We start from the raw sequence: 23,760 nt of genomic DNA, 5'->3' as shown, positions 1-23,760 counted from the left end.
GGTGTTGTACCCCTAATACTGTAGGTGGAGTAGCATTTAGAAAATGGGGGGCGCTAAGAAGAAGAAGCGGAAGAATAAGCTGAAGTTGAACAGTAAGTTGGGTTTTTCAACCCAACATAATAAAGAGCTGTCACACAAACATTTATTAGTCTCTTTCACAAAGAAAATAATTAGATATGTTATTCTGCTCAGTAACTGGATAAAACCACAGGAAAGACTGCATGTGGAAGATAATAAAATAAATTTATTTAAGGGTTCTGTTCTGTACAAACTGTTTGCAGGTCCCTTAGCAAAGAGGATACTGGTAACACACACAATTCTTCACAGATTTCAGAAGTTGGTATTTTGCATGTATTTATTATAAAAAAAAATAAAATAAAATGATAGTACACAGTACTGGTACCCTCTCTCAATTTTCTTTCCACAACCTGCTATCCACAGGAAGGTTACACAGTAAGTTATTTACCTTGAAGATGGGAGCTGCTTTCTAGCATTCTATTAGTAAACAAAACTTAATCCTATTTGTAATACCCTGCTTTAGCATTACATATATCCTTTCTAAATATTGCAGTACTGCAGTGGGTCTGGGAAAATCTTCATAAAATTGGCAGTAACTGACATGAAGGCAGTAAAATTGTCTATAACCAGGGGATGTTAAAGCAGCCATATTTTCACATCACTGTGACAAATGAAGTTATAAGCAGTTATCTTGTTTCTTCGCTGCCCTTAAGACTTGACTTTTGTTTTTTCTTTTCCTTCTGTCCAATTGCTCTGAAAAGCTTCTTCTTGGCATCTTTTTGCCTTTTGATTTTTTCTTCTTCTTCTTTTTGTTTGTCCCGGAAGAAGTTTGTGCGCTGCTGCCGATGATTTTGCTTGGCCTTAGCTTTCTTGTAGTTATTAACTGTTCCAAGGGCATTCAGAAGAGCGGAAATCTATGGGATAAAACAACGTTAGCACTTGAGAAAACCCCAAAAGGCACACATTTTACTAATATATAACTGCCCTCATGCTTCCTTTGCATATCACAATTCTTAAGGTAACAAATGAATGATGGATTAGTTTGTATGTATGTTAAATGAATCTATAGCTCAAAATTTTAACAAAATGTTTTGCTGCAAGGCTCTACTTTTCATCCTACTTTTTCAATCAAACCCTAATAATGTATACTTTCCTCGCCTTTAGCTAGCTATTAACAAGTAATTATTTTTGTCTTTATTTGGAATTAAACAAAACTTCAAACAAGTGAATCACTGTCTAAGTTTGCCACACGTAAAGTGATAAATAGAAATAAATAGTAGCATAACATATTTTTTTTTATTTATATAGCACAGACATATTCCGTAGTACTTTACAGAGATTATATACCATTCACTCACTTTCCCAGTGGAGCTTATCTAAGGTCGCTATCACATTCATACACAATGGTACATTTTATCAGGAGCCAATAACCCATCTATAAAGGTGGCCATACACAACATCACCAAATAAGAGGCTCTTCTGCCAAAATGCCCATCTAAGGTGGCCAAATTATTGAATTAAAACAACAGGTCCTGGCTTGGAGTCAAGTTTTGGTTGCATAAAACCAGGTGTACTGTCAAACAGAGCCTTCTGTAAGCTGCTAGCCACATAGGGGTTACCAAACAGCCAATCACAGACCATATTTGGCATCCCAGGAACTTTTTTCAGCTTGTGTTGCTCCCCAAAGCTTTTTAAATTTGAGAGTGGCTTAAGAATAAAAAAGGTTGGGGACAACAGCTCCAGAGACTTGTTCTATTGCATTTTTGCAACCAGGAAGGATCTGTTTCCTTTCTGAGGCAAACTGGACAGATCAATATAATTTTTATTGATCAACTTATGAACTTATTATATTTTTTCAATGGCAACTCATATCTATAAATATGTATGTATATAGAATGCTGGAAGAACTGACACCCACCTTTCTCTCATGTGGCTCTCTTATGACAGCAGGCCGCACCTGGTCCCTTGTAACTTTACCCTTCTTTTCCATAAATTTGGGCTTGCTCTTGAATGGGAGTGCTTTCTGTAGAGCTTTGGGGATGTGGAGAGGGTTAAAGTGTCTTACTTGTCTTTTAATGGGCTGGAAAAGAGAATGAAATTGTTGGTTCAGTATACATACTTGCTGGCTTTCTCCTCTGTGCTGGGAATTACATAAAACCACAGATGTAAAAAAATAAAACGCACAAAATTAAAACTATTAATAAGCACTGCAGTATATTTTGCAACATGGTTTTAAGGTTATCCAGCTTTTATTGGTTTAACTTCAGCAACATCAGCTTACAATATCTAAAAGTATTTGTCCAGTAATATTAAACCACACACAAAAAAAAAAAAAAAAAAAAAAAAACATTCCGCCAAAATATACACCTTGTAAAGAGAATCCTTTCGAGGCTTCTGACGGACACCAAGTTCATGCTTTAACTGTCCAACTGTTTTCATACCAGTCCATGTATCTTTTTGTCCTACTGGCTTCAGCAGGGAGGTAACAGGGTTATAAAATGCTGGTACAGAAACTGGATACCATGTACGCAGAAAAACAATGTCTATAAAGAGACAAACACATTTTAGGATGAAGAAATTATGTTAGATATATAGATGATAATGAATTTATGTACATCTGGATTGCAATAATAAAAAGTCTATGTTGTAAATCTACTGGGCCTGATATTAGAAGTCTATTAAGATCTCAAAAGAAACAGAACCCTGAAACTGAGGTGGTTTCTGCAAAGCTGAACTAAATAGGCCTGGAAACCAAACTGGCATTATATGTGTGTACCACGGATAATTTCTTATAAAGACATTACAAGGATGAACATCTTACAAAACATGCAAGGGACTTATAATGTCACACCCAACAGATATTTGTGTGTATTATATCCCTCTGTATTTTATCCTATTTAACAAGGAACGTGACCGATAAACAATGTTCACAATGACAGGTTTTTCTATGTACTAACTTCTAGATACCAAATACTGCATGGAAAATGCTCCATGCAACGAGAAGTCACAAACAACTGAAAACATTTAGTTTCTTGTTTTCTTCTGTTTATGGTCCAAATAAGTACATAAAAAGAGTGAAAAGTGTAATTATCAAACATTTTAGTCCATGGTAACAGTCGTTGCTCACCACTCATGAGCAGCTTGTCTTCAAAGGTAGCCCGAAATGCTCCCTCAGGGGATCGCAGAGCCTTTTTAATCTGTCCTCTGATACCACTAACAGTCCGGACAGAGGCTCCTTCAAACTTTGCCACCTCAAGTGTGGAACTGAACATTCCCTGAAAGTAATAGACAAGGGTAAGCTGCTTTGTGATAGGTATGGTTCTGCAAATAAACATATACATTTGCTCTACCACAAAACTTATTACATATACAGACATGAATGAAATAAACTTTTTTTTTTTTTTCTTTTACAACGTTATTTGGCTGATGAAATTATCATTAAATAAAATGTCACACCTTGACAAAGGCTGTATTCTTGAATATTTTGCAAGGGTATCCAATCAACTTTAGCTTCTTCACTACTGTGATGGATTTATCTAGGTCAAGAACAACACCAGTAGCAGCTATTCGAAAATCCGCCTGTGAGAAGCAAAAACATTTTTTACTTTTAGTTTCTGCCTTAACAACAAAAAGAGACAGTTCATTAAACCTAACAAATGAGTAAAACTAAGAAATAGGAGCAAATAGAAGAGAAATAGGAGATTTTAGATTTGCTCTAATCTGAACATGCAAAATGCAGTTCAGATTTGGTTTAGTTATTTAGCCAATTTGGCATTTAGTGAGATCCAGATATTCTGGATTCTGTGCATACTTAACCTACATATTTTTCTTTAATAATATTACATCTTAATTCCCTTCAATAAAAATATACGTGGAGCTACGTTTAAACAGAACATTACACCATGTCAATAACTCTAGATGCAGTCACCAAACTGCAGAATTTAGAATGTCACGTCATTTAGGGGTATATTTAACATGTTGTGTAAAAAGTGGAGTAAAACATTACCAGTAATGTTGCTTACAGCAGCCAATCAGATGCTTTGCTTTGGTTTTCTAACTGTTGAAATCTAATTTCTGATTGGTTGCCCTGGGAAACTTCACCCCTAAGAATGGCTAGTCATGTGGTACAGGCACTTAGAAAAGACTAACAGGTTTGGTGTATCGGCAATTGTCTTAATCACAAAAGTGAAAGCTATTTGCAAAACTAAACATCTTAAACTGTAAATCAAAGGTTTCTTGAGTGTGTATCCACATAATTCAAGCAGACAGGAAAATAGATCCTCCGTTAAGTCATTTTTCTGCTAAAAAGTGCTACTTTCAATCAATTCTATCAGAATTCCAGCATTTAACAATGCATTTATAGAGGAACAGATAGTTTTAAGTGAGAGGCAAGGTCAACCAAAAAAGAGCAGTGTCACTTTCCCACCATTGCTAATTTGTAACCCTAGCAAAGTAAATTGAATTTTTCCTTAAATGCAGAATTAATTTGAGATTCTAGATGAATAAAGTAAACAAAGTGTAACTGGATAGACCAAGGGTGACTGGTTGGCCAGCAAAACCAAAATGCACAAACAGTCCATGTTTTTTTTAAAAACAATGTTGGCTTTTTAGCAGCTTGCTAAAGAAAATGTCTTAATATTCTTTAATATACTAAAGTGGGTGAGTAGAAAGGATCTATTTAATAGGATAAGTGTAGGACATATCCACTGATTTAAAAGTATGGGCATGCTATCAGTCTCACAAAACCATTTCAAGGAAAATAAGAGTAATAGCCTCTGAGCAAAGGTAGTCTGCCATAAATCAGAGCAGCTCTATTGTTTGTTTTCTTTACACCACCTTGCTATTTAACAAAACAATAGTATGCACTGTGGAGTATCTACTTCAGAAGCAGCCCAGCTAGTAAATGCCTACCTAAGGTACAAGTGATCAATTTATCTGTTGGTTGTTGGTGAGACCTCTCAATCAGTTCTATTGACTTTTGACTCTTTCCAAAACCACAAAATCTACACCACTGAATGTTCATCAGGACTAGCTTTTACAATGTTGCACATGTTGGCAGGGATGGGGTAGCATTTATGGGCCCAGCATATTATAATAAAAATGCAAAAAAGTCTGTCAAGAAAAAAAATTATGAATTTTCTAGCAGAGATATAACTCAGCCTAAAGTCGTAAATCATTAACAAGCAGAAACACTATGTATGTTACATTTACGTGTAAAAACTAAATCCTCCCTCCACAACTACTGACACATGGGTCACTCAGGAGGAAATTCAAAAGAGACTTGAACAGGTAAAGGTAAACAAAGGTCCAGGACCGGATGGGACTCATCCCAGGGTATTAAATGAGCTGAGCGCTGTGATTGCCAAGCCTCTTCACTTAATTTTTCAGGATACGTTGAGGTCTGGCATGGTACCGAGAGACTGGCGAATTTTTAATGTGGTGCCGTTATTTAAAAAGGGCTCCCATTCTCAGCCTGAAAACTATAGGCCTGTTAGTCTAACATCAGTAGCAGGAAAACTTTTGGAAGGGGTAATAAGGGATAGGGTACTTGAATACACTGCAGTTCACAGTTTGTGCCAGCATGGTTTTATGCGTAACAGATCTTGCCAGACTAATTTAGTCGCCTTTTATGAGGAGGTGAGTAGGAACCTTGATGCTGGAATGGCAGTTGATGTCATCTACTTGGACTTAGCTAAAGCGTTTGATACAGTACCTCACAGAAGGTTAATAATCAAATTAGGGAATATTGGCCTAGAACATAATATTTGTAATTGGATAGAGAACTGGCTGAAGGATAGATTACAAAGAGTGGTGGTAAATGGAACATTTTCTAATTGGACCAGTGTGGTTAGTGGAGTACCGCAGGGGTCAGTCCTTGGTCCTTTGCTTTTTAACTTGTTTATTAATGACCTGGAGGAGGGCATAGACAGTACTGTTTCTATTTTTGCTGATGACACAAAATTGTGCAAAACTATAAGTTCCATGCAGGATGCTGCCACTTTGCAGAGCGATTTGACAAAATTGAAAAACTGGGCAGCAAACTGGGAAATGAGGTTCAATGTTGATAAGTGCAAAGTTATGCATTTTGGTAGAAATAATATAAACACAAACTATCTACTGAATGGTAGTGTGTTGGGGGTATCCTTAATGGAGAAGGATCTAGGGGTTTTTGTAGATAACAAGTTGTCTAATTCCAGGCAGTGTCATTCTGTGGCTACTAAAGCAAATAAAGTGCTGTCTTGTATAAAAAAAAAAAGGCATTGACTCATGGGATGAGAACATAATTTTGCCTCTTTATAGGTCCCTGGTAAGGCCTCACCTTGAGTATGCAGTGCAGTTTTGGGCTCCAGTCCTTAAGAGGGATATTAATGAGCTGGAGAGAGTGCAGAGACGTGCAACTAAACTGGTTAAGGGGATGGAAGATTTAAACTATGAGGTTAGACTGTCGAGGTTGGGGTTGTTTTTTCTGGAAAAGAGGCGCTTGCGAGGGGACATGATTACTCTGTACAAGTACATTAGAGGGGATTATAGGCAGATGGGGGATGTTCTTTTTTCCCATAAAAACAATCAACGCGCCAGAGGTCACCCCTTTAGATTAGAGGAACGGAGCTTCCATTTGAAGCAGCGTAGGTGGTTTTTCACGGTGAGGGCAGTGAGGTTGTGGAATGCCCTTCCTAGAGATGTGGTAATGGCAGATTCTGTTAATGCCTTTAAGAGGGGCCTGGATGAGTTCTTGAACAAGCAGAATATCTAAGGCTATTGTGATACCAATATCTAGTTAGTATTAGTGGTTGTATATATAGTTTATGTATGCGAGTATATAGATTGGTAGGTGTGGGTTGTGTGTGCTGGGTTTACTTGGATGGGTTGAACTTTATGGTCTTTTTTCAACCCTATGTAACTGGTTCAGCCAAGAACAGAATTTAATAGATAAGGAGAAGGAAAGTCATATTGGCATTTTACTGCCAAAAGATTAGTCACATTAGTGCCACCTAGAATGCTATATGTATTCTGCAGAAAGCTTTATTATACCAGAGTAAATAGCCCTAGAAGCTACCTATGTTTGCTTCCATGCTATAGATCACACATTCTGGTGGAAGGGGGAGCAGGAGAAGGGAGAGAGTTGAGCAGACTCCAGCCCCCGGAATGAAGGATTTTTCTGAGAGAGGAAGTCTGATACTGAAGAACATGTTTACATAAAAGACAAGAAATCCTGTGTTTCTTTTGATAGAGAACTCAGTGCAGCTTTTCTGTGAGTGCTTATGGCTGTATTTACATAGGCCTTTCTGATAAAGCTTATTTAGTTTTTACCGTGCCGTCTCCTTTAAAAGACAATAATTTAAAAGTAAATTAATTTAGGAATGTATATTATATATGCAAACAAACAACTCACAGTGGTGCCACTAACAGACTGAACAGCGAGGAAACCAGTCCCTTGGGGTGTGATAGGACCTGGAGGGAAATAACATGATGAAATAGCATTATCTGATGAGAACCGCTGTTGTATATTTGTGGCATAATCACCTGTTGACTTGCACACAAAATAGCTACATAAAATATACAAAATAATAACACACAATAATATACCAGCACTGAAAGTAACATACTTTGTAATATTTTTTTATGTCTTCGTTATTGGTCTCTGTGGCTAAATACGAACAGGGAAACTTGCAATCCGGTAAAGAAGAACATTTTTTTAATAAAATGACTGGTCGCCAAAATAACATAATTCATGTGAAACACAGAACCTCATCACACAACAAATAGTGAAAATTATGTATGTAGGTAACATTATAAACAACATTTTTAAGCTGGCTTTGTTTGAGGAGTTGAAATGCTGTTGCCAATGTTTGTCAGGTGGTATCTGTCACCACAAAAGAAGTGACATGTGCGTAGGATGTATGACTGCCAGGGTTCTTCCTGAAATCATCATAGTGGTTGAGTATTCTTGAGCGCAATAGACCTAAGTGTCAGGTTTATGATAAAAAGGCACTAACAAAGTAAGAAGAGAAACCAAAACACAGCAGTTTTAGGTTATACAAATTGCATACCAGTATAGGTTTTCCTTTGTACTAGACCTCCTGCCTGACTCCTTTTGCACACTGCTTCTAATCGTGTTTCAGAGGGCAAGGACCCCTACAGTGAGAGATTACTAACAGGGACAATTGCTATTTAATCCAAAGGAAGGAAAAAACCCTTCTGAAGCCTCTCCAGTTTGCCTCAAAGAGGGAAAAAATCATTCCTAACTGCAAGATTGCAATCGTACTAGTTCAGGTATGGAACCGGTTTTCCAGAATGCTCGGGAGTCTATGGGAGATGGTCTTTCCGTAATTCTGAATTTTCTGGATAATGTGTTTCCGGATAAGGGATCCCATACATGTACTATACCAGATGAAAGAACAGGTGAGAAAATCAGGCCTGGCTAAAACTGAACTAATCTCTCTCAGTAAACGAAGGTGTATACCATCAGGTTCTGGTGCTTTGTTCACATTAATTTTCAGTAAACCTTTATGTACCACACAACCTGCATCAACCATTGACTAGATTGAGCTAAGCCATGAGTGTCCCTATCAGGCAGGTTTGGAAGCTCCGACACTTCTATTGTATACACTGAAGAACTGATTCCGTTATAACCATGTTACCCAAACTTTTTATTAAATTTTGTTCAGCAGCTATCGAGTTTATAGTTTCAGCAGCTAACTCCAAATTACCTTAGCAACCAGTGAGTGGTTTGAATGAGAGACTGGTATATGAATAGAAGGAAGGATAGTGCCACCCAGTGGTGAACCTGCTTATAAAACTTTTTTGTCTTGAGGAAAAATATACATGGTTTTCCTAGAAAAATTGCCCAGGAAATACAAAAAGTGTGACAGCACAAAATGTTCAAAAATCATCAGGCATTTCATGCAAATGAAGTCAGACTAAAAGATTAAAAGGATAAATCATTAATATTTCTTACCCCAAATTGTAGCCCCACAGTGCATGTGCTCAGGGGTGTACTTGAGCAGCCTGTGGCGTCCATTATGGTCTTCAATGTAATACAAAGGTATTGTCTGGAAGCGCCTCCACCCAAGAGAGAAGATCAAGGGATCTTTAGTCTTAAGTATCCTTTTGTGCCAGCGGTGCTTTTTCAAGCGCATCTAAGGGCACCAAAAATTAAATCCAAAGTGAAGATGATAAATATTTGCATACATAAAAAACACATACATAAACAAACACAGGTGTGTACACTTTTTATAATATATACATGCACACACACCCTACAAATAATTATTTCTATTATTATACTTTATTTATATACATACACACCATTCCTTTCAAGAAGGTCAATATCACAACTGCACACATACACAGTCATTTATTAATCAGGAGTCAGTTAACATTCTTTTATCTTCTTGGAGTGTTGGGAAGAAACCAAGTTACCACCCAAGCACTGGGAGAGCATACAAACGTGGAAGGTGTCAAACCTAGCCACCATGCTGCCCATACTGTGAAAAATTCCAGGGCTCAGAATTGCAGAAAACAAGGTAAATATTACTAACTGCAAATTGCCCAAGAATACTGCTGTCTATCCATACTAAAAGTTAATTTTAAAGGTAAGCAATCCAAAAATGGATTTAGTCTCATTTAATTTTCTATATAGGTTTCTGAGGTATCTGCATTATCATGCTAGTACCATGCTGAACCCTAGGATTAAGTGAATACAGGAAGCACATAGACAGGGTCACTGCCATTATGACCTTCAGAATCGAAAGCCTGATATTAGCAGTCTAAAACTGCTACTATCTCAGAAGCAATTAAGTTACTCGGAGGACCAACCTGAATAAGTTAGCAAATTAAATAATTTTTGTCAACTGCACTGTCATCTGGTTAGAACATGCTGGTATTGCTTATGTTTAGGTTTTCCAGTTTAAAGTGGACATAAAAAATGCATGGGAATTGACAAAATAAAAATCAGTAATATCTGTTTTTATAAATGTCCCCTTTAAAGTAGTTGAAAAGGAGAAGCCATTCAGTGCCTCCACTCTAACATAGATTTGCCTCTATTTAAAATAATATATGTTGTGTTAAAGCCCCTAGAAAATGCAGATTCACATCCATATACCAAATAATTAATAATAGGGTTCTATCACCAGAAGAAAATGTATATCCTTTTACGGGCGTAAAGCAAAGTCCTAATGCTGTGTCATAGGGTAGTAAAGTCAATCAAATGTAACATACCTGGATGTATCCAACATTTCCTTCACTGTTGCCAAGTCCACCAAGGATCAGCGGATAGCAAGGGTCAAAATTCACCACAAACTCACACGGAACATTTTCAATCTCAACTCGAACATACATGCCAGGCCGGAAACCTTCATACTGTACACGGATATCATCCTCCTGGTCTTCAAATTCTGCACGGTTTAACTAGAAGACAATAGAGTAGCTTAAAACAGTAAGATTATCAGATTCAGAAAAATAAGATGGCACAGGTAGAAAATAAACAGTAAGTAGACCAACTACTCCGTGTGTGGCCATGTGGGGAAAAAAAAAGCATTCCAACTTCATTTACACCCTGCACAATAACATCACCCAGGACTGACTTTCTATATATATATATATATATATATATATATATATATATATATATATATATATATATATATATATATATATATATATATATATATATAAAAGCTTAAAGGAGAAAGAAAGGTAAAAACTAAGTAAGCTTTACCAGAAAGGTCTACATGTAAATACAGCCATAAGCACTCACATAAATGCTGCACTGAGTTCTCTGTCAAAAGATTTGTTGTGTCTGTTTTCCTGTGCCAGAGACATGCAGCTCTCTCCTGCTCCCCCCTTCCTCAAGAATGCTAAGAACCCCTCCCCCACCTTAGGAATGTGGATCTGAGCCAATCAGCGGGAAGCTTCCTCATAGTCTTACAAACTGAGCATGTACACTGGTCTGGGTCTCGGTGCAGGAGCGAGGCATTATGGGAACTTTCTTTACACAGCTCAGCGTTTTCTTTTACGGTTTGGCTTCTGATCATCGGAACAGGTGAAATATGGGGAGACTTAAGGGCACTATTGAGAGAACTGAAGGTATGCTTACAGCTTGAGATTAACCCTTTATTAGCCTTTCCTTCTCCTTTAAATAGAAGTCAATCCAACATCATTATATATGTCCTCTCTTAATAACTCTATGAGAATGTAAAACCCACCAAACTCCCACAGCTTCCTAAATATCACATTGCAGAGATCACCAAAAAAGCAGATAACCAGTAAGCAAGTATACTATTTAAAATTCTAGTTCATGTTGTCATAGACTGTGCACAGGAATTCATCAGTATGTTGATGTTTAGAAGGCTCACATTTGGTTTACAGTAAACCAAAATACTTATATACAACCATATTAAATTCACTGGGAACATCATAGAAGTATCAACTGCAACAGAGGGGTTTTCCTTTAAAATATAAATCAGTTCATCAGTTCATGTATATATTTTAAAATAAGCTCACATTTTAAGCATGACCAATGCCTGCATTAGGTGCTTACCTCTGCTTGCTTCTGCATCTCTCCTTTCAAGTCATCAAAATATGTAGCATCTGCATCTCCCTCATCGTATTCAGAGTTAAATCTCTCCTTCAGCTTCCGTTTCTTTTCCAGACGCTGCTTTTTTTCATCTTCCTCTGCAGGTGACTGCGTAGTTTCTTTATTATTCTTTTCATCCATATCTTCCATCTGTGGATTAAGACAAAGTTTACTGCAGCCATAGCTTTGATTTTAGTCATGAATGACAGATTATCATAAAGTGTTTCTAGAGACAAACCAAGGTGGCAAACTGCTGGAAAAATACAGTGGTTGTGGTATAGTCTACTAAAGGTACAAAAATGCAGGGGCTCATTTATAAACATTGGGCACATTTCACCTGGGCAGTAATTCATAGCTTTTTATAGCTTTTCTTTCATAGAACAATGAATGCAAAAATCTGATTGCCATGGGTAACTGCCCTGGTGCAATTTTCCCCATGTTTATAAATGACCCCTGCAGTCACCAGCACTGCTGGGGAAATTTGTTCCATTCTGTTGAGGACAGAGGGAAGTTGTGAGCTGCAATGTCGGGGATTCTACTTTTCTGGACATTAGCTATGATCGAGGGTATACTGGGGTGATTTTGAACTAATCTACTCTAGAGACACAAAGATGATGTGATATAGTACAGTATAGTATAAAGAATGGGTATGGATAATGTTAACAGCAACAGATAAGACTAAGGTGTGACTGTTACAGCACTTAATATAAGTAAATCAGTTGTTAGAAAAGAATATCAGATGAAGTATGAGAAGATCATTCTCTTAGCAATCACATTCACCAAGTATTTGCCTTTCAACCAAGGTGTGGGGGAGAAAAAATGCAGAAAATAATCATTAACATTCAAACTGAAGCAAGAGATTGCCTTAACCAATATGCTGCAATATAATAAATACCTCCTCATCTTCAGATTCAGATTCAGGATTTCCTTTGTGCACTTCCCCTGTTTCCAGGTCTTCAAAGTCACCATATGCCTCCTCTATAGAATAATAAGAGATTATTTTTCCTGACAGAACCTCAAGAGAAAGAGCTCTGATTATATGTTGGGATATGTAACATTTGTATGTCGTACCTGCATTTTAACAGGGGTAAAAAAAAAAAAAAAAAGTATCCCAAGGAAAGATGTTACACCTTCCCTATGGATATTAAGAATGGGTGAATAAAACCTAGTTTATATTTAAAATATGGCATAAAATCTAATTTAGTTTAATATTATTATATGTCTAAAAACAATGCCATGGGATAGTATTAGGATAAACAGGCTATAAATAGGCCTTGTCAGTCACTAAAATATGTATGCATAAGTGTACATACTGTACTCTATCTAGAAGGAAGATGCAACATGTTTTTTCTTTGGGATACTCCTCTTTGGCCCTTCTACAGGACTTTTGCTGTCTGTACTCCTTTAGTAAAGCACAAGTGATATGGGCCTGTTATCACATTTTCCTGACCCCAAAACAAAAGTTTTTCCTTCTGCTATCAATTAGCTTGCATACATATAAAGAGTGACTACAATGTTATTGCACAAACAGTAGCACAAGTTACTGTTCCAACAACATTTATTTATAAGTTATACAAAAGGCAACTTGTAGTTTTATGGAAAAGTGCATGAGGATACCCTAAAGTTATTGTTTACCTACAACTCCCACATGACCTGCCAGCTCACTTGGCATGTATGTTTCAAATTGTTGGGGCTTTGTGCTAAATAACTTTATTGATGCTGCTCATAAAAAGCAAGTAATATGTGGCTTCTTTAATGATTTTCTCATTAGTGACTCAGGCGAGACAGAAAATGTCAGACAATGTAAGGGTTGATTGGGTTACATTTTTAGACCTTCTTAAGTCTTTTCCAGGTTTTCTTCGGGTAGGAAAGATGGGCAGGCGGGGGTTAAACATAAGATGTCAGTCAAAAATGGTTGGACCACTCCCACTCCTCAGAACACAAGCGGTCTGTCAGTACTGAGCCAAGTTAAGCAGATTCCCATTCATTATGGTTACCTTTTAAATTTGCCATGTATTTATATGTAGATGTCACACAATGTCTTTTAATATTTAAAACAATAAGCAAAGCAGTATCGGTTACTTTAGTATAAAGACACACATACCATCTTCCTGTAGCAATTTCTCTGCATCTTTATCTGCCTCCCATTTACCAGTAACAAAACAATCCCGGATACAGTCCATAACCTGGAAATTACACAGAATAAAAGTACAGAATTACAGAAAAGAGCAATCCCATATGATTAACATCTTGGGCCTGGTTGCTATAGGTGCTATATACTACACAAATTGGTAATTTTTCCAGATATTAGAGACTTTTTTTTGGTTCTTACACTATGTTAAGGGGAAATGAAAGCTTAATTAATTCTTAACACAGTAGAAATTATTATATATATATATCACGTAAGAAAAACTTCTCTTTTTGCTAGGGGGACAGGGTTATTTAGGAAATAAACACCATGCATGTTATGTACTTAAGGCAGAATCTGCTCTTACGTACCTCAGTATTATCCCAGTCTTGGGGATTGTCAACCAAGAATTTTGAGCAGTCCACTGAATTAGCAGCCTGTCTGGATTCTTTGTCAGGGCGACTGACATGGAACAAGCCACCTATTTGTTCTTCATCGTTTTCATCCTCCTTATCGTCTTGCACTTCAGCCACTGTTGAGAATACAGATGTCATTAAAAGAAAATAAGAGAGCCCGCTGGTACTTAAATAACCAAGTACAGTTCATACTAGTATATAACTGCACATTTATGCTGGAAACAGTTGTTCATATAATTTCCTGACAGTTCCATTACACGCTATGGTAGCATGCGCGTTACTGATAACAGAACAGCTACAAATTTCTGACACCAGCATATCCCTGTGATATTATAATTTATATAGTAAAGGAATTTGACAGTGAAGGCTAGGTAGGATGGGAATCCTTGCTGCAGTACACAACTGCTAAAGAGGGTACCAGAGAGGATTAGCTAAGTGGAGAATTGGAAGAGTGAAGAGTAGAAGTGACAAAGGGGGCAGAGAAAGGGAGAGTTGAGTAGAAAAATGGGAGTAGAGAAATGAAACAAAGGAAACAGTGCAAAGCCCTCTATTCTGATATTATAATTAGAGCAGTAGGAGTAAGCTTCTGCACCTATACCTAAGGATATTAAAAACTTTTGCGGGATGGCTGAATTCCTGTCAGTGAGACCATGAATTGTCAAACAATATAATATTCTGCTTTGAATATATAGGAAATCTGAACTGTAGAACTGGAACCTCAATAACTCTCCTCTATAACTTGAGTTCCACAGACTCTAAAATCTGTGGCAAGTAAAGGAGTGAACTTAAAAATAAAACTTAGTGAACTTAGAAAGACTTACAAAACAATTAAAACATTACATGGTGTGGGTACTTTCAGTTTAAGTTATACATCTTTTATTACTGAACATAAAACTGGAAAATCTTGGGTTGAAGCACACCTTACACATGATAACTACATACCTGTGCCATACACCAGCTTGCGGAGATTAGGAACAGATTGCTGTTGGCGTGAAAAAGCTTCTGCTGCTTTCTTTTTCAAATCATCCTTCCACTTTAAAGCACCTAAACAAAAGCATTAAAACAACTTATTATTACAAAATGTTCAGCAAACCTAGGCACCTGAAGGACATTTTTAACTCAGTGAATAGCACACACTAAGCAAAATAAGAACTGCTATACACTACTTACCCATTGTATTAGAGGCAATGTCTTCTTCAAACAATTCTTCATCCTCTTTTAGTAACTCTTCCTCATCACCAGTCTCTTCTTCACTTGTTTCCCCTGAATCTACAGCATTCTGTTCATCTTCGGAATCCATGTCCACGGCATCAGATGAATTGCCATTGTCATCTGTACAGTTACCGCTATCCAAAGTAGGGGTTGCTTTTCTTTCTTTGATCTTTGCCTGATTTGGTTTTGTGGAGGCCAGCTGAACTAGACTTGTATCATTTTCTTCTTCTTCTTCTTCACTTTCTGATGTCTCTTCCTCGCTTTCACTCTCTTCATCCTCGTCATCTTCTAAGCCACAATCTTCTTCTGAACTCTTTTCAAGTTCATCATCACTATCAGCAAATGCTGGCATCTCTACTGCAAGTGGTATATTAGTCTTTTCTAACTTTGGCCTTTTAGAAGCTTTTGGAATTTTTGATAAAGTATCTTCTTCCAGTTCACTTTCTATCAGCTCTTCTTCATCTTCTGACTCCTCATCTTTATTTTCATCAACTTCATTTTCCTCATCTTCCCCCTCATCATCTGAAGAAACTTCCTCACCCTTGTCACCTTTAAAAACTGCCTTGCGTCGAATCCTGCCAGTTTTAGTATCCAAAACTTTCTCCTCTGAGGGCATCACAAATCTTAATAAAAATACCAACAGATGGAGTAATGAAACCATCCATTTATTAATGGCAAGCAACACATACTGTATGTGCATATACAAAAAATATTACTTTAACTACAAAACATTTCCTTTTAGTAGAAGTCATTTATCCAATACTAGATGTTTGTTTGTGCATATAAGAAATTAACAGCATGAGACAAGACTTACTCTTTCTTTTCCACATCTTCCAGGCCCAGTGGTTTGGAGTCAGTAAACAGAGACACTTTGCTTGAGGACATTTTTGAATCAATTGTTGCATTTGTGGAAATAAGGCTCTGCACCAGCTCATGTGAGGGCTTTGCTGCACGCTGCAATCAGTAATAGTAAGAATGTAGTATGAACTAAATTTATATTAATGGATATATAATATATTATTGGTGACATAAACCTAGCTGAATTTCAAAGGAAAGCTTTCTGGAATCGAACATTTGTTACTGTGATAATTACTAAAAGCCTGCAACATACAAGTATTACAAGTATACACAAGAATATATTAATTTTGCAGACATTAAAGAAATCCCAAAACACACTTACTTACGTAAGTAACTGTGGCATTACACTGAAAACCGGAGTTTACCAAAGACCTGTGGTTCCCTGTGCCCCAAAATAAATTTTTCAAGAAAAGCTACAGATATTTTTAAACAAAAAGTAACATATTCTAAAGTTTAGACTAAGGTGTCAATTTATCAATTGCTGGTAACTTTTACTAAGCAGTATTGATACATCAATCAATATAACAATGTATTTATTCATTCCAGCACAGAAAATAATTGTCCTAATCTTTTCTTTGCTTTTCACTGGGGAATATGGACTGTTGATAGTAGATGGTGAAACTGAAAAATTACTACCTAGTCATTTGACTGATCAAAGCTTTGATCAAATTTTCCTGATGGTCCAAAAAAAGCAGGTGAGTGTTGAATGCAACAATGCAACATGTGGGTGAGGCACTGCTCTCATAGACTGTCGGTATTGGTATGTTTAGAGCATAAACTACATGCTGTCAGCACCACACAAAAGTAAAGTAAATCATTGCTTAATTTTGTTACCTGCTGAGCTTGTTGGACATGATGAGGTCCAAGGTCAATGTAAACAGCATCTTTATCATACAGAACTCCTCCCACTCCCGAAAGTGGTGCATATATCAGTTTCTCCTTCTCATTCAGAGATCGCTTTTTTTGCTGGTCAGGTAGTGGGCAAGGATCAGGTAGAAAATTCACTTCACTCAAGGCAAAATCTCCCACACCTGCAAAAAGATTATAGGATTTAAATCATCATTCTTTACTGATCTACAAATATTAAAGATTTGTTATTCTACTAAAAACAGCTGAAGCATAAACAATATTTTGTTAAATATACCTGGTATGTGAACTTGGCTTTTGTTCTTTAGATATGCTCCTCGCAGGTAGCCATAAAGCGTCACTTTCCTGTCACATTTTGGATCTTGTCTAATATCTTCTGGATTTGTCAGATCTTCCATTCTATTAGAAATTTATTTAAAAAAGTAAAACAGTTACAAATGAGCCAACAGTTATTGCAAGATTATTCTCACCATAGGTGGTACACCAGATAAGACCACACAAGAATACAGCGAAGACTAGAAATAGGCCAAATGGGAATGGCAATTTTTTTTTTTTTAAATCATCCTTAATAAATAATGAAGACCACTTGAAAAGTTGCTTAGAACACATTCTTGTATAACATACTTGTTAATATGAAGCTTAATCTCACCTTTAAAATGCTATAGAGAAAGTGATTGCAGCAAGTATCTATACAGCACTGTGCCTATAACTTTTAAATGAAGCGCAATATGCAGCCAGCACTGTTAAAAGCAAGCAATTCTTATACTTTACTGCATTAACCAGGTATAGTATTCAGGGCACTCTTTGCAGCCAGTGCCTTTTTTGTACAAGTAAAGCACAATAGTAAAGTGTGAAACAGTGTATAATAGTAGACCCATGCCTGCCCACCACAACTATAACAACATGAATGCATCTTCCATGGCATTTACAAATAATTTGGACACAAGTTAAAGTCTTGATGACAGCATTTGAAAAAGTCAGTATGAAATATATGTAATTAAATATTTGCATGGGTCAAAGCTTAATTAATTTGAGTCTTACCGGTCTGCAAGGATGTATGGATGGGAAGTTTGCCACAACAGAGGGCGGAATTTCATGACAGAAATAAACCTCCCCAGATTGCGGATTTCCTGTTTCTGGTACTCTGCGTACACCATGCCTGATAGGTAGAAAAGCTTTGCTCCCTGGAAAACATAATGTATTATTTAAAAACAACTGATAGCATACTTGGGGGGGGGTGGGGGAAGACATTTTTCTAATACATAATGAATTAATAGACCCCCATAATAGAATATTCAGATTAATTTGATTACATGCCACTCACTTGGTAAACTTCCGTCCAAAACCGATGTTTTAGTCTTTTCTTGACTTTGCGAAGTTGCTTATTGTTTTTGAATGAGTCAAGGTGAGTGAGAACCCCCATTATTTTGGGGAAACCATGAACCTGGCATATATTCAGGAATTCAAATGTTTCCATCTCAAAGCCAAAACTTGCATCTATCAGCATTAGCACCTGGATGACAGGCAGACAGGGAAGCAAATTACACAACAGCCATGAAGATCACATGACAATGAAACTTATGTATTATAATAAATAAAGCATCACCTGTTGTAAAAAACAAGCATATTAAAATATACCTTGTTCTATGGCCTGTATAACAACACTTGGCTTTGTGCCTTTATAAGATCACAGAACACCTTGGTGACATATCATTTTTACTGCCAAATTGTTTTGTAAATTAATATCCCAGGTCCTCTAGTCTATAAAACATACCTACCCCTACTGGAAACAACTTCTTTATATAAAACTTGTTCTCAATTCTCAATGAATGTACTTCCAATTTACTCACTGCTCTCTGTAATCTGTTCAGTAACTTACTTTTTACTTTAATCATCCCATCTGTTTAAAAAACAACTGTTTTATTTTCTCACTATTCATCCAACTCCTTTATGGTAGGCTACCTCTGCTTTAGTCCCTAATTTCCATTTACCCCTGGTGCAAATCTCTTCATCCCTTTGTATAAACCTTTGTTTTAAAATGTTGTCAAATTGAGTGAAAGAATAAACAGTGTCAAGGTAGAAATGCAAAAGCATAAAATAAGTCTTTATTTCTTAGAGCGCCAAAATGATGCTGTGCAGGCCACTGTAACCCTATTCTGTTAATGAAGGTGGTTTTACTTCAATTGATTCTGGTGGGAACAAAGGTGTTACATGTTCCTTGTTATTACACTATTACGCTTTTGTCCGATATAGTCTGATGTAGCATTATTTGATTTAGATTTAAATCGTGAAATCCATGCTCCTTATTATATTATTACTTTGGTCACCAGTAATTCCAGTTAAATTGGTTTTAGATTCCCTTTTAGAGTGCATACACATTTAAAAAATGAAAAAAAAAAGTTGAAGAACTGATTTCAGAGTGTCATGGCACAAAATCCAAACAGTGCCAATGTTTCTTTTGAGGAAATTGCAAAATAATTAAAATAAATATTTGATTGAACAATGAATGGGAACCCAAATCTCTTCATAACACTCCCTTACCAAGTCAGCAACTTTAGCCAGATCTATCATAGTGTTAATGTCACAGCCACATTCTATAATGGTTAGGCGGCGTTTCTTTCCTGAAAAAAAAAGGTTAAAAATTCTAAACAGACAAAAATAAGAGATAAAAGGAAGGCAAAATGATGGAACAAACTTGTATTATGGCAGGAACTCTAGGTACAGGATCCGAGTAAAAACTAGACAAGGCACACGCATATGTTTAACAGCTATATTCCGGTAAGTAACCGCCTAAGATGGTCCAGTATCACTGCTGCTTGCACACTGCATGCAATGTAAAGGCCCTTATATAAACCATTACAGCATGCCCTGCCCATTTATTTTTATTTTTTCACAGCAACATGTGGAAACATTTAAATAAAATTATATTTCCCGGATTTATTAAATCAGCCCTTTAGAGCTCATATATATATTTTACCCACCTGTAATGCCAAATATTAAATCTGTTAACAGATAACTCTCGCTAACGCTAAAATCATTGCATGACTACATAGCTGCAAACAATTCAGACAACAATGAAACTAGCACTCTTGGCATTCTTATAATTTCATTTTAAATGGAAGCATATTGCCTGCATAGACTTTAGGTTAGAATCAGACCAAAGGAGTCTATGACAAGAGCATGCTAGGATACTGCCCAAAAAGCCACTGGCATCAGGGTAATTTCTGGGATGAAAACACCTTTACCATAGCTTACTAGAGTACACTCTTTTTGCCATCAAGAATAATTAAAGGGAATGATCTATACAAAATAGGGACACTATTGATGTTTGCATGTGAAAAATTGCACTATTTATTGGGCCTTTATCTGTGAATTATTAATTATAATTCACATGCTTTAAAAGATTTTAAAATTCAGATGCACAGGTTCTATTTAAATTTACATGCCCTGTTTTTGCTAGGCAGCTGTATTATGCCAGCAGCACATGGGTAAGTGCCAAATTAAAGCCTCTGTGATACAGAAAGGTTCATTATTCTGGGTCTAGATTGTTTGTATCTTGTTGCATTTGTTGGGCCTAGGACTATGACACTTCCACACTGCATACAGATCACATTTGATTTTAAACTTAAGCTACTATTTAATGTTTAAAATGTTATACTTATGCCTCTAACCTGATACAATAGTGACAGGTCCACGTATCTCACTTAGCTTCTGTTTGGTAAAGTTCCTAATCAGGCAACGGATCAAGGTACTCTTCCCAACTTTAGGAGGTCCAACAACCACCACAACCACGGGAGGAGGCTCTAACGGTGTTCGGTCTACTACTGGAATATGATGCTTTTTGGTCTTGATATCCTGAGTCCTGGTTAAAACAAAACCATATATAATGAATGGGGAGAAAGAAAGCTACAAGCAAACTAACAAATTTATAACCCTGAATAAACAGAAAGGTGTGTGTAGAGCATGGTCCATTATCCCAAAAAAAGCCTTTTTCATTTTGTGAATTCCTGCTTACACAGGGAAGTTTAGCCCTACATAGAATGCAAAAGTATATTTACTACAGTGAATTACAAATAAAAAAACACAAATTAGTAGTAATTTTAACTATTTAATGCAAAGTAGTAAACTGTGGTAGCACAAAATACAAGGAAATGCACCAATATACAGAACAAGCATATTTAAATGTTTCACAAAAAACTGTTCCTACCTATGAAAAGTTCGTGCCATCCGCACAGCAGAGCGCACAGCAAAAGCTTTAGGGTTCCGTTTTCTGGCATCTTCCTCTGTACCAGCTGCTCCATCATTTTGTTGTTTTTGCTTCTTCTTGTTTGCCTTTGGCCCACTGTTTTTCTTACGGTGCTTCTTTTGATCTTTCTCCTCCATGTTTAACTTGAAATGGAATGAAAAATATCTGTTCTAAACTGGTGTTTGGGAGGCCTGCAAATGTACCCACATTTCTACTTTATTTGATAATCTATTTTTTCAATAATAAGACTCATGTACATCTGCAAGGATAGCTATGGTCCACACAACTTGAACCTAAAACCACTTTCACTGATGTACATTCACCCAAAGTTGTAACGTCATACTGTTGGCTGTGTGCCGCTCAGGTCCTTCCTGCCTTCTGTTTAGAATCAAGTGCTGCTGCCCTTAATGACACAGGGGAACTCTGGAGCATCAATAGGCACAATTGTCAAATGTGCCCAGCGTAAATAGGCACAGCACACTTGCACCTAAAGAATCAGAAGCAGACATCACTGGCATGCCAAACACCGCAAATGACACCAGATAGACTTTGGTGCAATATCAGCAGCTTTGCAAAAAAAAAAAAAAAAAAAAGTGCTCTCAGTTGCATTAATTTTGGCTAATCGGGCACAAATTGTGGTAGGCATAGATAATTTGCCAGAGTTTGGAATTCTGGGAAAAAAAACATGACTATTGTACTCAAAGATGTACTTAAACATGAATTGATTTATAATAACGGTACCCCTGTTTATGCCTTGTAAAGCACTGCATTCAATGATAGTGCTATAATAAAGACATACATACATGATACTACGCACTATTATAAAATTATTATTTAGCACAGACAATACCCACTATTATACAATTATTATTATTTAACACATTTAATACAGACTATTACATTTTAGCTTGGATACTACACACTATAACTATTTAGTGTGGATACTAGCAGATATTACACTATTAATGTTTTCATGGATATTACCCTCTGATACTCAGTTACTATTTATCATGGATACTACCCATTACTATACTATTATTGTTTAGCACGGCTAAAAACCACTGTTACCCCAGCTTAGAATGTATGTTGCCACTACTACACGATCGTTGCGAATACTGTTGTTGTGAGCGCCTTCTTATTAACTGTACTCAGCAAATGCTAAACAGCAATACAGAACTACTAACACTGTTCCACTACTTTCATTTAGCAAAATCATTACCTGATACAGCCCCACACTACAGTCAAATCATTTACTCCACATGGCACTCGGATCCGCCGGAAGTGTACAAGCCTAGCGCAATCCGTCAGGAAACAGAACAGAAGCGGAACCTAAAGTGCGCACGTAGTGGTTTATACTCCTTCCGGTACAGTTTAGCAGTGTGCCGATTCCGATGCTGCGCAAGTTATGCCATTACAACATGTTGAAAGGGTTAGCTTGTCACCCTTGCTGCGTCTGTCCATATCCCCTGTATTGGACTAAAATGAGAACAGTATATACATACACGATGACTTAAATCTATTGCAGAATGTTAATAAGAAAACCCAGTATTTTTTCTTCTTTTGCACAAAGTTTCGGAGTTTGGGACGTGTTGTATATTTAATGATGGGATCAGACGCTGCATTCTGTTTTTATAAGAAAAAAAGGTTTACTGGCAGCGCAGCCAGTCTATTCTGACGTTGAAAGATGATTTTTTAGATACTTGAGTGCAAAGCAAATGCAGAGGAAAAAGCTGCCTCATCCTTGCATTAAATGTATATATACAAGGGTGGCTGTTATTTACAGGCCCCCATCAGCCTCCTCCCCTGCTACTTATTTCTGATTTTGAAACCTGGCTCTCTTTTTTTCCTCTCTACTGACGGCCCTGCAATTATTCTTGGGGATTTCAACTCCCACATTGATGATCCCTCACAACCCTGGCCCTCACGTTTTCTCCGTCTAACCTCCTCCTTTGAACTCCAGCAGTGGACAAACGCTCCGACTCATAAGGATGGCCACTTTCTGGATTTAGTCTTTACCAAAAACCTGTCCCTTTCTGATTTTAACAGTGTCCCCTTCTCTGACCATCACCTGGATACATTTCTCTCACTCTTCCCCCGCTGTAATAATTCGAAATACACTTGATGTAGATCTCCCAGCCATAGCTCGCTCTTTCAGGTCCAGTCTCTCTTCCTTTAATGAGATTTCTGACCCTGATACCCTGGTTAGCGAGTACAACAGTATACTAGCCTCCACCATTGATTCATTTGCACCCCTTCAGCCTAAGCGTACTCGGGTTTAAAACCCCCGCCCCTGGCTGAATATACACACCAAATTCCTACACTCCTGTGCGAGTTCTGCGGAAAGTATGTGGAGGAAATCCCGTACACAAGCGGACTTTATTCATTATAAATTCCTATTGACCTGCCTCAACTCTGCCTTGTCGAGGCTAAACAGGAA

At 37.1% G+C, this 23,760-nt stretch overlaps 1 protein-coding gene across 3 annotated transcripts; it reads right to left on the bottom strand.

The window, feature by feature from the left end:
* Positions 1-224: 224 nt before the first annotated feature.
* Positions 225-22,654, bottom strand: bms1 (BMS1, ribosome biogenesis factor). Of its 3 annotated transcripts, XM_031905126.1 has the most exons (24): positions 22,543-22,654; positions 21,667-21,810; positions 21,285-21,466; positions 20,749-20,939; positions 19,619-19,698; positions 18,402-18,590; positions 18,119-18,261; positions 17,355-17,476; positions 17,045-17,241; positions 16,167-16,306; positions 15,311-15,975; positions 15,083-15,184; positions 14,096-14,256; positions 13,701-13,782; positions 12,492-12,574; positions 11,561-11,746; positions 10,240-10,428; positions 8,978-9,158; positions 7,412-7,470; positions 3,475-3,597; positions 3,146-3,293; positions 2,386-2,561; positions 1,937-2,098; positions 225-932 (listed from the first exon to the last, which is right to left on the bottom strand). In XM_031905126.1, exons 3-24 carry the CDS (start codon positions 21,458-21,460, stop codon positions 705-707), a joined length of 3,783 nt encoding a protein of 1,260 aa, XP_031760986.1. In that variant the 5' UTR covers positions 21,461-21,466; positions 21,667-21,810; positions 22,543-22,654; the 3' UTR covers positions 225-704.
* Positions 22,655-23,760: the final 1,106 nt, after the last annotated feature.

This window comes from Xenopus tropicalis, chromosome 7 (genome assembly GCF_000004195.4).
Source record: "Xenopus tropicalis strain Nigerian chromosome 7, UCB_Xtro_10.0, whole genome shotgun sequence".
In the NCBI taxonomy this organism is placed as follows: Eukaryota; Metazoa; Chordata; class Amphibia; order Anura; family Pipidae; genus Xenopus; species Xenopus tropicalis.
The sequence above is the reverse complement of the archived record's forward strand: the minus strand, read 5'-3'. Positions and strand labels throughout refer to the sequence as shown.

Coding starts and splice junctions, on each gene's coding strand:
- bms1 (XM_031905126.1), bottom strand. CDS start 21,460: ATGGAGGAGAAAGATCAAAAGAAGCACCGTAAGAAAAACAGTGGGCCA. Junction 10,429..11,560: donor AGATGCAGAAGCAAGCAGAG/GTAAGCACCTAA, acceptor ATTGTCTTCTAG/TTAAACCGTGCAGAATTTGA. Junction 933..1,936: donor GAGAGCCACATGAGAGAAAG/GTGGGTGTCAGT, acceptor TTTATCCCATAG/ATTTCCGCTCTTCTGAATGC.